This window comes from Lucilia cuprina, chromosome 4 (assembly GCF_022045245.1).
Source record: "Lucilia cuprina isolate Lc7/37 chromosome 4, ASM2204524v1, whole genome shotgun sequence".
Lineage (NCBI taxonomy): Eukaryota > Metazoa > Arthropoda > Insecta > Diptera > Calliphoridae > Lucilia > Lucilia cuprina.
Window position 1 is genome coordinate 31,456,178 of NC_060952.1, and position 13,403 is coordinate 31,469,580.

Consider the following 13,403-nt stretch of genomic DNA (forward strand, 5'->3'; position numbering starts at 1 on the left):
GGATGGTTTAGATACATATCTATTAAGGTAGAAATAAAGAGATAAGGAGGCTTTAGTTGCAATATTTAATAGAAATAAGTGGAACTAACTAAGTAACTAACTAACTAACTAACTAACTAACTAACTAACTAACTAACTAACTAACTAACTAACTAACTAACTAACTAACTAACATGGTAAACAACATAAAAATTATATATCTTTATATTATAGTCATAATGACAGTTATTACAGGATACCTTGGATGTCCTTCAGTGAAATTCAAAATTGTAAATTGTTCTGTTTATCTTAATAACTTTCAATTAAGGTTAACGGGTTTAATTTCTCGTTAACCTTTTACGGCACCGATTGTGAATTGTGTAATACTTCCAATTCATGAGTTAGTAAAAATTAACAAACAAAAGTTGAATTCAATCCGAAATATTTCTCTGCGTTTTTAGTGAATTTCCAGTTTTAACCGAAAAATGGTATTATTGGTTTGTGTTGGTAGTACTTCATGAAAAAACTCAAATAAATTTAGCCCAAAATGTTGTTATAATGATAAAACAAAAAAGCCTCAATTTTCAACTTCCTTTACTGCAATAACTTTGCTCTTTAGAAAGATAATTTTGTGTATATTTCCATGTTCTTAAAAAAACTTTAGATTTTAGTTCCAGTTCTGCAAAGTTAAGTCAAAAATTAAAAAAAAAAGTGAAGCAAAGTATGAACAAACATTTTAATATCTCAAAAACTAGAGCTAACCGAAAATTTTAATTACGATTTTTGAACTCAGCGGTTTTAAATATATAGGAATTAGTTATTTTTATTTAAAAAGCAAGTTTGATTTTGTTCACGTATGTAATTGATTATCCTGAGTAATAAGTATTGAATTTCAGAGTGAGGATACCTCTGAAAAACCTTGTTTTATACCTTGTTAAATAATCCAAAAATTTTGAATTGACTTCTATAAAGTTAGAGCCATTTTAAGCTTTTTATATAGCTTCTCTTGCAAGCGTCAAGGCTAATATTGCAGTTTTTCTAAATAAAGTTTCTGCTTAGACTAGAAATACTTTAATCTATACAACTGATAATGCGTCCTGAAATTATGTACTCCAGCATCGAAGCAGATCGATGTTTGCAAAGTATTCAAAAATAAATTTATGTGAAATTTCAGACAAATTTTTGCTTTTCACTCTGTTATGATATGGATTAAATAATAACACTTGCTTATATAATAAAACTTACAATTTTGTATTCAAGAGCAAAGAATTTGGAAACTCTATTAAATACCGGGAAAATGTCATATACTTTTGAAATATATATCTTTATATTCTTAAAGTTCGACATTGTTTCTATAACGAAACTATGTTCACTGTAACAATACATTGTTATCGAAAACATATAATTGTTAACTTAATTATATTTAAAAGATATTGTTGTTACTGTGATCATTTTCATGTTCATGACAATTATAAATTTGAGTATGATTTTGAACAATATTACAGTAATTAAAATATATTATAATAAAATATTTTAGATGATTCTAATCATAATATGATATTTTAAAATTGCTACAATAACCATAATATATTTAGACTAAAATCATAATTTTAACTATAATATATTGCGCTTAGAACATGGTTACCACAACCATGTTTTTTCTCATGTCTAAATGTAATAACACTTTTTATAAAACGCAAAAATGATCCAAATATACACAGTGCATTTTTACATATTATTCAAATTTCATGTTTTATTTTCAAAATTATATCAAACTCCTTTTCTTTACAGCACCAGCTCGTATTGCTTCCTTTGGTCAATTAGTGCGTAAAGCAGTAGGTACCGGTTTAATATTGGAATGTTTAGCTGTTGGAAATCCTACACCTCGAGCAAGATGGCTGACAAGAGATAGACCAGTAACATTTAGTCCTTTTTATGAAGTGACAAATGAAGGAAATTTAAAAATACACCGTAAGAAGCAAAAACACACAAAATTTCCTTAGCACTTTCTTACTCTCTTATTCATGTTTATTTACTTTGCCTTTGCTACAGGAGTTGAAGGTAGCTTATCCGGAAATTACACATGTACAGCGAACAATCTTTTTGGTAGTGATGAAATACAATATCAAGTAATTGCAATGAAACCACCAGCATCACCACAAATCATTGTACAATATGCTTCAGCCGATAGTATACGTGTTAGTTGGGATCCACCCGATGATGGGGGTGCACCATTGCAGGGCTATTCCATATCATATCGTGTGGCTGGTGAGACTTGGTCTCAAACGGAATTGATGCCTGAAAATAATGCCTACACTATAACAGGTTTGAAGTGTGGCAATCAGTATATCATTAAAATGTCGGCACACAATATTGTGGGCGATGGTGTGTCGAGTGAGGAAATAAATGTCTGGACAAAGGGTAAAGGTAAGTAAAAGGGGTTTGTTAAGTTGAACATATTAAGGGAGGGATTTTTGTTAATAAAAACCAACATGTTTGGCACTATTTAAAATTTTCTAATAAATATGTTTGGTTTTCTTTCTGTCTCTGTAATAAATCATTATCAAAGCTTTGTAATTCTATTATAATTTTGTATTCGTTTTTTTTTGCTCACGTTTCTCATTTTAGCCTCGCAGGCTCCCAACAGCAATGAACTAATTGCAACAAATGCATCATGCGTTAATTTGAAATTGTCAGCCTGGAATAATGGCGGTTGTCCAATTCATCATTTCTCTATTGAACATCGTCCTCTGGGTAAGTTTGTTCATGCATTACATATACATACATATATTCAAAATACATACTAATACATATAATATGAATTCAGATATATAATCATACGTACATATGTATTTGAACGTCATTAAAATCACTAGTTGTTATAACTAGTTGTCTTTATTGCATGTGTTTGTTGGTTGATTATTTATTGTGGTTTTAACCACAACTAACTAAAATACTGCACTCACTACTGCAGCTATCTCTCATACTTTGCTCCGCCATTCATGTGTTCATTCGTTCCTGTATCGGTCAGTCATTGGAAGCTAAACAACTGTGACAGTGGAAATTTGTATTGTAGTTGTTAGTTAGTCCATAGTTTTAGATACAATTGGCTCTTAGGTCCAAAACTAAACCATTTTTTATTGTCAAGGAACCATAAACTTACATAAAAACAAGTATAAATGTATAGTCGGGCGTAGCCGACTATATAATACCCTACACCTGTCAGTATGTATTTAAAAAATGGGGATTATTTAAAAAAATAAAGCATTTGGTTTATTTTTTTTAACTTTATTTCGGAGTATTTTTACTTTTATTTTGGCAAAAAAAGATTTTTTTACAAGAGGGTTCAAAGGGGAGTAGGGCAAAATATGGCTCTATCCTTAAAAATGTTGGTAGGGGGAGTTAAGTCTTGTTCAATAATATTTATGTAGAATTTAAAAGTGTTAATATTGTTTGTAAGAATTTTGACCTTCAAGTCATTTTCTGAAGGGGAGTTTGTATGGGGGATAGGATCAAATGAAGCCCGATCATTACAAAAATCGGTAGTGTCATATAAAACTGAGTTTTGTCGACTTTTGTTTACATAATAGATCATTTTAATTAATTATAAGCCAAAAGGCCCTATTTGGGGGGTACGGTTGTATGGGGGCTAGTCGAAATAATGGACCGATTTTAACCATTTTCAATAGGCTTCGTCCTTGGGCCAAAATAAGCGGGTGTGCCAAATTTCATCTAATTATCTTCAAAATTGCGGCCTGTACCTTTCGCACAAGGTTTACATGGACAGCCAGCCAGCCAGCCGACCAGACGGACGGACGGACATAGCTTAATCGACTCAGAAAATGATTCTAAGCCGATTGGTATACTTTAAGGTGGGTATTGGACGAATATTTTTCTATGTTACAAACATCAGCACAAACCCAATATACCCTCCCCACTAAAGTGTTGTAGGGTATAATGATTCAGTTTTCTATACTCTAGAGCACCGTTTCTTATTACGAGTTCCTTTTGAAGAATTCATGAGATAAAGAAAAATCGTTTTGGTTGAACATCTGAGATATCAATCCAACCAAATTTTTTCCAAAATATACAATGACTCCGCTGACTTACTTAACCTTCACTAGAGTGCGAATGTTCCTGTAACTTGCCGATCATTTTTAACAATTACAACTGCTCTAGTAGATAAAACTATTGTTATACATATTAAAAGAAAAATACATGTTAAAATCCTTAGATTCTTAATTTAGTCCCACTGTTTTTTTGTTAGTAATTGAATTCTAGTTTCATGTTTACTCAAATATACAAACGCAACACGAAGCGTTGTGGTCTTTGTGGTTTGGATTTAAACAAATTTCAGTTTTTTTTTTGTTATATTACTGTTGCATGCATTTTGTCTCCTGCCTAACAACTAGCAAACCCAAATGTCAGTTTAATTTTTTGCTAAAATTTCGCAATGCGTGCGTGACTTTGAATATTGTCATTTAGTTAAACAAAACAAAACAAAAAAACTTAAAAGGACAAATTAATAAATTTTCATTAAATATTTTATTTTAATTAAAAACAATTTTTACCCAATAATATCAAGGGAAAATATTTATGTGGTTGGTAATTGAAATATACGACGATGCATACATATACATACTTTGGAAATAATTGAAGTAGATAAATTAAAATAAATAGAATAAAGAAAATTTGTTATACATACATATGTATATGAGGTACTGCTGTCTGTAAGGAAACAGGGTCAATTATTGACCTCTTCTCATAAAATTTGGTAGACAGTTGTGAATGGAAAAACTGTTTTTAGGGGGCTCACTTGTATGTTTGGTATATGAAAACGTTTACCGATAATGGCCATTTTCAATATCAAACTAACTTTTCTATACAGATTTTTTTGTAAAATTTGAACACTCAAACTCTTTTCGTTCAAACCCTATCGCGCTGTCAACAGACAGACGGACATAAAGATGGATATGTCCAGATAGTTTTAGAATTTAATAAGGACTTAGAATACATATACTTTTGTGGATCTACGGCTAACTAGAGAAATTGTTGTATTTTTTAACTCGAGAATCAAATAATCTAGTCAATTGCGTGCAAGATTCGTCCCCTACCAACTAAAGTCCTTTCAATGTAGACGTATTTTACAGTACTAGTCCTTTTATTTTACAAAACTAGTGAAATTTGTTATTACTCAATTTCACATTTTAAGTAATTGTAATTAAACATATAATAAACTGTGTTATCATTAGCCACAATCCTGATTGGAAATTGTTCACAAAAAAATAATAAACAAGTATGAATGTATAGTCGGGCGTAGCCGACCATATGATACCCTACAATAGTTAGTATGTATGTTAAAAATGGGGATTATTTAAAAAAATAAAGCATTTGGTTTGTTTTTTTTAACATTATTTCGGAATATTTTTACTTTTTTTTGGCAAAAAAAGAGATTTTTTTAGGAGGGCTCAAAGGGGAGTAGGGCAAAATATGGCCTATCCTTAAAAATGTTGGTAGGGGGAGTTAAGTCTTCTTCAATATTACTTATGTAGAATTTAAAAGTGTTATTAGTGTTTGTAAGTGAATTTTGACCTTTAAGTCATTTTCTGAAGGGGAGTTTGTATAGGGTCAAATGAAGCCCGATCATTACAAATATCGGTAATGTCATTTAAAGTTCTATAAAACTAAGTTTTGTCAACTTTTGTTAATAGATCATTTAAAATAATTATAAGCCAAAAGGCCCTATTTGGGGGGATACGGTTGTATGGGGGCTAGTCGAAATAATGGACCGATTTCAATAGGCTTCGTCCTTGGGCCAAAAGAAGCTTGTGTGCCAAATTTCATCCAATTATCTTGAAAATTGCGACCTGTACCTTGCGCACAAGGTTTACATGGACAGCCAGCCAGCCAGACGGACGGACGGACATAGCTTAATCGACTCAGAAAATGATTCTAAGCCGATTGGTATACTTTAAGGTGGGTATAGGACGAATATTTTTGTATGTTACAAACATCAGCACAAACCCAATATACCCTCCCCACTGAAGTGGTGTAGGGTATAAAAATTTGTTATACAAAGTGTATCAGCGTACAAAAAAAACAGGTATTTACGGAGAGCTTTCTCTATATTGCTCTGGAACGATAACGTTGATCAAGTGATTTGCTTTTACTTTACCGCTAAGGTGAACCGAAGTACAAGAAGTAAAATAATTTACTTGATCACCTGTCTAACGAATGAATAAACGACTCATCACCGTCCAATTCGTTTTGCCGGTACATTTACAAGCACGTTGGTCAAATACTCTTGCTATCTATATCTAATAATTGCTTCCACGTTGCTTAACTTCCGATATACAAAAACATCATATCCGTTTACAACCACATAGATGGGATGGCGACTGTTCAGTTGTTGGAACAGCAACTTGAGCCATATTTGTAATACCGAAACGCAAGTCATTTAAATAAACCGGCCTTTTTATATCTTAATATGACGAAGAAGGACAGGATCGATGAACAGCTTCAGAGAGCCTGAAGGGTAATCAGAAAAGAAAACTTTATGTGCATGTATCTGAAAACGCGAAACATACAAATCTATGTGTTGTAAACGGACGGACAGACAGACAGACGGACGGACTGAAGGATAGACGGACAGAAGGACGGTTATAGCTAAATCGACTCAGAAAATAATTCTGAGTCGACTGGTATACTTTATGGTCGATTGGTATACTTTAAGGTGGGTATAGGACCAATATTATTGTGCGTTACAAACATCAGCATAAACCTTATATACCCTCCCCACTAAAGTGGTGTAAGGCATAATAAATTCACCAAATATTACATCTACAAGACTTAATAGCATAAAATTTGTTTGATAAATGAATTAAGTATCATGAAATCTAATACAAGCATATTCCTATGTAACACTATTTTTCATTTTGAAACCAATGCCCTCAAGGATTATTTCTATATACATATATTGTTTTAGAACAAATTTGTGGAATATCAATACCATTGACATAAAATAAAAAGAATTTCCGTTTTAAATTGGCAATATTGTAGCGTTCACACAAATACATAAATGTGTATATATCTGTTGAAATACACAAACAACAATCATTCATTTATATTTTTTTTCTATATTTTCTCTATACATTTATTATAAATTCTGTTTTATTTTTTTGTCTATTTATTTGTGTCTGTAGGTGACATCCGTTGGACGGTTGTAACATCTGACATTTCCAATGCAGAGGAGAATCGCGAAAATTTAATATTTTGTGATTTTCTACCGGCAAAATGGTATCAATTGCGCATTTCAGCCACAAATGATGCTGGAAAAACAACCGAACACTATCATTTTGCCACAACGAATATTGATGGTGTAACAATACCACCACCCTCTGTCTTTCCCTCCGAAAACGACTTGATGAACAATCTAATAAATGCAACAAATCCAACAAATGGTGATTGGTTATCGACATTAATTGTTATCGTTATAATAACGGTAGCGATAATAACGATGTAAGTTTTTAATTGTCTTAAAAATGAAATGATGATTATTTATTAATATATGAAAAAGATTTTGTTTCGTAATTTTCAAAAAGAATTTGTTAGGTGTGCACATTACTTAAGTTACACTGCTTAAATTTTTTGAATTTCTTTTACCCTTTTCTTAATAAAATAATTCTTTAAACCTTTTTCTTTGAAATTACTATCAATTAAAGACACGCTTTAATCTTTTAACTTTTGTAAAATTAGTAGACAAAAATTAATTAATTTTTTTCTCCATCATCTTCTTAAACTGTCAACAATAAAATATTGTACAGCAACTATTTTAACAGAAGAAAAACTAACGAATTAACTTTTGTATGCTCTGTAATTAGTCCTCTTCCTTTGGCAATTTCTTTTCCTGCTACTTCTTAATATTTCTTAAAGTTCTTGTAAAAGAAAAAAAATAATAAAAAATATAAAACAGAACAAAAAAAAAGAATAGACAAAAACTAAAAGAATCAACTAATTCGCACGTTTTTAATTATGTGCCATTTTCTAACAATTTTTTCTTTATTTTTGACCTAACATTTTCTTTTTTGCACCCATTATATTTGTTTTCTATTTTTTTCTTTCTTCTACGTTTATGTTTTATTTCCTGGATTTCTGTATATGTGTGTGTATCTAAATGCTGATGTGTGTTGGTTTGTGTCTATGCGTTTAACCCTTAGAGCCTTAACAATTAAACATCGTCGCACACTGTGTGGCCCCATGACTGAGGGTTATGAATCCAGAACATTACCAGGCGACTACAAAGAAGACCATGACAATCGTCGTAATCAGCAAGTGTATAGTGCTTCACCCGTAAAAACCGTGGACAAAGGAAATGAATCAGGTAAGTTGAGCGAGTTGAGATGGATGGAACGGACAGACAGACAAGCTAAATGAAGTAAATGAAAAACTAACGTTGGGTGTGAGTAGATTATAATAATCTAGTAAAATGAAGTTAGTTGAATAGTTATGTATTCTTATAGATGTGTTTTATAAAAATCATATAGTGAGTTAAATTTGAAAATGAGCAGTTTTTATGATTTTCATTTTTTTGCTTTTATATTAAATTGCTTAGAAAAAGTCTTCTTTAGGAAGACTGTTTTTGTATAGATTAAGTCTTCCTCAGGAAGACTGTTTTTGTATAGAAAATTTCTTCCTTAGGAAAACGTTTTTTGTATAGAAAAAGTCTTCCTCAGGAAAACTGTCTTCCTTAGGAAGACTGTTTGTTTTCGTATAGAGAAGTCTATCTTAGGAAAACTGTTTGCGTATAGAAAAAGTCTTCCTTAGGAAGACCGTTTTCGTATAGAAAAAAAGTCTTCCTGTTTTCGTATAGAAAATGTCTTCTTTAGGAAGACTGTTTTCGTATAGAAAAAGTCTTCCTTAGAAAAACTGTTTTCGTATAGAAAAAGTCTTCCTTAGGAAAACTGTTTTCGTATAGAAAAAGTCTTCCTTAGGAAGACCGTTTTCGTATAGAAAAAGTATTCCTTAGGAAGACTGTTTTCGTATAGAAAATGTCTACTTTAGGAAGACTGTTTTCGTATAGAAAAAGTCTTCCTTAGGAAGACTGTTTTTCGTATAGAAAAAGTCTTCCTTAGGAAGACTGTTTTTCGTATAGAAAAAGTCTTCCTTAGGAAGACTGTTTTTCGTATAGAAAAAATCTTCCTTAGGAAGACTGTTTTTCGTATAGAAAAAGTATTCCTTTCGAAGACTGCTTTCGTATAGAAAAAGTCTTCTTTAGGAAGACTGTTTTTCGTATAGAAAAAGTCTTCCTTAGGAAGACTGTCTTCCTTATTAAGAATGTTTTCGTATAGAAAAAGTCTTTCTTATTGAGACTTGGAAGATTGTTTTCGTGTACTTATACTTTCGTATACTTAGGAAGATTGTTTTCGTATACAAAAAGTTTTCTGTATCCTGATTATTTATGTCACGTGTACATATATCTTAACTTCAACTGTATAATAAAAGAGGGGGTCTCTTTTTCTTCCTAGGTTTCTTCTTAGTCTTCAGCTCCTCGGAAGATGTAAATTCTCTTTGTTTCAAATGTCCTTGGAAATATTCTTCTTAGCTTCAGAAAGTTATTTTTTGGATCTAGTCTTAGATTGTCTTTGCCTTTACTCACCCTCAACATAGATAAGGCCTTAAATTTTAAGTGTAGCTGTAATTCTCAGACTTTTTTTGTCACATTAATTTTAAATATTTAATTTTAAAAATTTTCATAAATTGTCCAGATACATGAATGCTCCTAACAAAATTTCAAACACTGTTTGTTACTCCAAGTACAATAAAACTATGTGTTATAAAAAAATGTGAATCTAACCACTGGCAGTTAGAATAATATACTCTGTAACTCTTTTTTTGTGCTTTACAAATGAAAAACAGAAAAACAATAAATAGAATGAAAAAAAAAACTGAAAAGCAAACGGAGAAAAAACGTGATATCCTGACGAAGCACGTAGTACTTAAATCTTTTTTACTTCTCTGCTCATTTTTTTCTATCCCTATGATTCTGGTTTTTAATGGATTTTTTGTTTCCTTTAACCATACTTTGTCTGAGCTACTATTTCATTTTCTATTCTTTTTTTCTCTCATTTTATGTTTATTATTATAATGTGGAACGTTTACTGCGTGCCTTATGGAATATTGTGGTAACTTGGCTGACGGAATGAACTAAATAGAAATGTATGAGATTTCGCCATATGCCACGTTTAGCGTAAATGGTGGCCGGACGGGAGCACCCGCTAAAACTCCAACACGCGGTGTTGCTGCCTCACCCATGGACTACACAATGCAATTTAAAACATTTGGCCATCCGGAAGGAGAAAATCTCAATGCCACTGCATATCCATTACTGCCATCTTCAGGATTTGGTCATGTCAAATCGAAATCATCGTGGCATAAGCAACGCTACTACAACACAGATGGTAAGTATTTGGGGGGGGTAAAAACAAAATGTTATTTAGATTTCTGCTTACTTTACAAGAAGATAGTTGAAATGAAAATAATATTTAAAACTAATTTTGTCACTTACAGATGAATCGACTTTAAGTAAATCAATGACTATGGCTATTGGCTCCCAGTCGGGTCATATGAAAAAATCATCACGTAACGATAATGGCCGTAGTGGCAATAAAAGCAATAGTAGTAGTAGCGGTGGTGGTGGAGGTGGTAGCAGTGGTGTTGGTAGTGGTGGCAATAATGGCGTAGGCCATTGTGAATCAGAATCTGATACGAGTATTAGTCCTAGTACTGAATTTTCAAATATGCCTACTTATAGAGTTCCTTGTAAGTCACGCAACAGTGATGGTCGTAGTGGAGTAGGTGTGTACTCACACAAGCACACATACACTCACACATACACAAAACTGTGGACACATATGGACACAAAACCCAGTGAACACAAAGGCAAACGATTGAAATGATGAGAAAAATTAAAAAACTAATAGGTTCTTAATTAAAAATTGGAGCTTTGTGTTTGCGGGTTTCAGAAAATTATTATTAGATATTATAAAAATATGTTTCTTTTTGTTTTTGCTAATTTTTATCTACAGATATGTTTCGTCCTGACTCCTCGACGGAATCGAATAATGATCAATCATCTCCTGTGGATAGACGCCTAAATGGCCAGAGATATGGCAAAGATAATGTCGGTTCTACTTCTTCGGCCGATAAGCGTGCCAATCGCAATCGTAAACATCAACAGCAGCAGCAAATAAACGCCAAGGATTCTTTGGAACGCCGTTTGTGTCCTGGTAGTAACAACAGGTAGTTCAGGTACCTAAACCCCAAAACAAACCCAAAAAAAAAAACGAATTTCAATGTTGATTAGAAGTCACTAGATATATGTATATTTTTTCATTATAACTATGAAAAATTCATAAAAATAGAGAAATTAATGTTAGACTAAAGAATATGTCTTGCACTATGACTATAACAAACTAACTAACTAAGTACCTAACTAACTAACTTACTAACTAATTATTTTATTGTATTATATCTCCAGAATTTTTTTAAATTACAATTTTCTGATTATTACAATTATTTTTCATAAAAATTTTATATTATCTTTATACCAAACTAACTGAGAACCCTTTTCTATCTCATTCTTCTCCCTTCTTTACTTTGGTATCATAACCAACCACAACCTTTAGCTTAGACAGTGAGGTTAATAATTCGGAAACTTCAGCCTCAATAGCAGCAACAATCGCTGCTATGACCGGTGCTAATAATATGGGTTTTCGACCACCATCGGGATTTATCGATTCTCGGGAGTTCAGTGAAGCTGAATGTGATCATGAGCAACGAGCATTAGACTTGGAAGTGCAACGAGTAATGGAAAATAAAGATGGTCAATTGAGTAAGGTGGATAGAGAGGAATTAACCTCACTGTTGGCAAGATATCATGAGAAAAAGGAACAGGAACGTCAAGAATTTACCATACATGTTTAGAAGAGAGCGTAGCACAAATTGCAAATAATAAAACAATTTAAAGTTAGTTGAAGGTAAGATTGCTAGTAAGAGCAAAACAAAATAAAACAAACGCATTTACAAAACGCAAAAAATACTTAAATATCAAAATTTAGCAACTAAAGATATTAAAAAATTGAAGAAATAAGAAACAACAAAACTCACCTAGTAACAAAATATAATAAAAACTGTATAGTTTTTAAGCTCTATATATACTATGGATAGCTAAGTAAGTTAAATATTTTAAAGCTCTTTTTTGCTGCTCTTATACAAACTTATTATAATTTATAAATTACAATAAATAAGACTCGAAAATATTTCGATAATTATAGTACATTTATATATATTTAATTTAAAAAATAATAATTTTATAAGTATTTAAAATATTGACATTTTTTTCTATTGTTTTTAGAAACCTTTGTATAATATTTTATGGTAATTTAATTAAGAAAACAAAAAAACACTGTTAAATATGTTGTGATATTCAATAAAGATTAAAATATAAATTATAATTAAATTTCTTTATTTATATACATATATATGTTCATAAGTATTACATAAAAAACTTTATTTGACAAAACATTTTGGGCATATGTGCCATCTCGAAGAGGTGATAAAAGTTTTAAAATAAATGTACAATTTCTTCATAACGATTAAAATAAAAATAAAATTTTACGTGCAAGTATCGTGAGTGAAATTTTTTTTTGAGAATTAAATAATAAAAGCTAATTTTCTTGAGTTTCTCTAATTTTTTCATTATGATTTTAAAGATGTACAAAAAATGACAGATACCATTTTTGAGATATCATTAACTACAGAACATTTTTGAATATCATTACACTTGTATTAAAACTATAATACAATAACATAGGGAATTTCAAAATTCAAGACATAAACTCTAAATACTGATGAATATATGAACTTTGAATCTTGATAAAATCTAAATCGCAACGAATTCAGACATTTGAGAAAACTTTAAAATTCGTAAGCATGTGAAGAATGTATATTAAAAACAAGTATGAATTTATAGTCGGACATTGTCGACCATATGATACCCTACACCAGTCAGTATGTTAAAAATGTGGATTTTTTATATAAAGCATTTAATTTATTTTATTGTGAAATTTTTTACTTATTGTTGACAAAAAAGAGATTTTCTTCAAGAGGGATCATAGGGAAGAAGGGGTAAATATGGGCCTATCCATATAAATTTTGGTAAATGAATTTACGTCTACTTCAAAGTCATTTATGTAGATTTTGATCGTTTTATTAGTAATTTTAAGTTAATTTTGACCTTCAAGTTATTTTCTGAAGGGGAGTTTGTATAGGGGCAAGGGTCAAATGAGGCCCGATCACTATAATAATTAGTATTGTCATTTATTGTTCTATAAAACTAATGTTTGCTGATTTTTGTTGACATTATA

At 31.1% G+C, this 13,403-nt stretch overlaps 1 protein-coding gene across 3 annotated transcripts in view; it reads left to right on the top strand.

The window, feature by feature from the left end:
- The window catches only part of LOC111679347 (Down syndrome cell adhesion molecule-like protein Dscam2), a 113,480-nt gene extending 100,421 nt beyond the window's left edge, over positions 1-13,059 (top strand). The window contains exons 25-33 of one of the 3 annotated variants that reach the window (XM_046948978.1): positions 1,771-1,950; positions 2,032-2,406; positions 2,608-2,733; positions 7,182-7,497; positions 8,196-8,359; positions 10,191-10,436; positions 10,546-10,833; positions 11,064-11,277; positions 11,664-13,059. In XM_046948978.1, coding sequence (XP_046804934.1) covers positions 1,771-1,950; positions 2,032-2,406; positions 2,608-2,733; positions 7,182-7,497; positions 8,196-8,359; positions 10,191-10,436; positions 10,546-10,833; positions 11,064-11,277; positions 11,664-11,961 — 2,207 coding nt within the window. In that variant the 3' untranslated portion in view covers positions 11,962-13,059. Of the gene's footprint in view, positions 1-1,770; positions 1,951-2,031; positions 2,407-2,607; positions 2,734-7,181; positions 7,498-8,195; positions 8,360-10,190; positions 10,437-10,545; positions 10,834-11,063; positions 11,287-11,663 lie in introns of all 3 variants that reach the window. The other 2 variants (XM_046948980.1, XM_046948981.1) reach the window with 2 other exon arrangements.
- Positions 13,060-13,403: the final 344 nt, after the last annotated feature.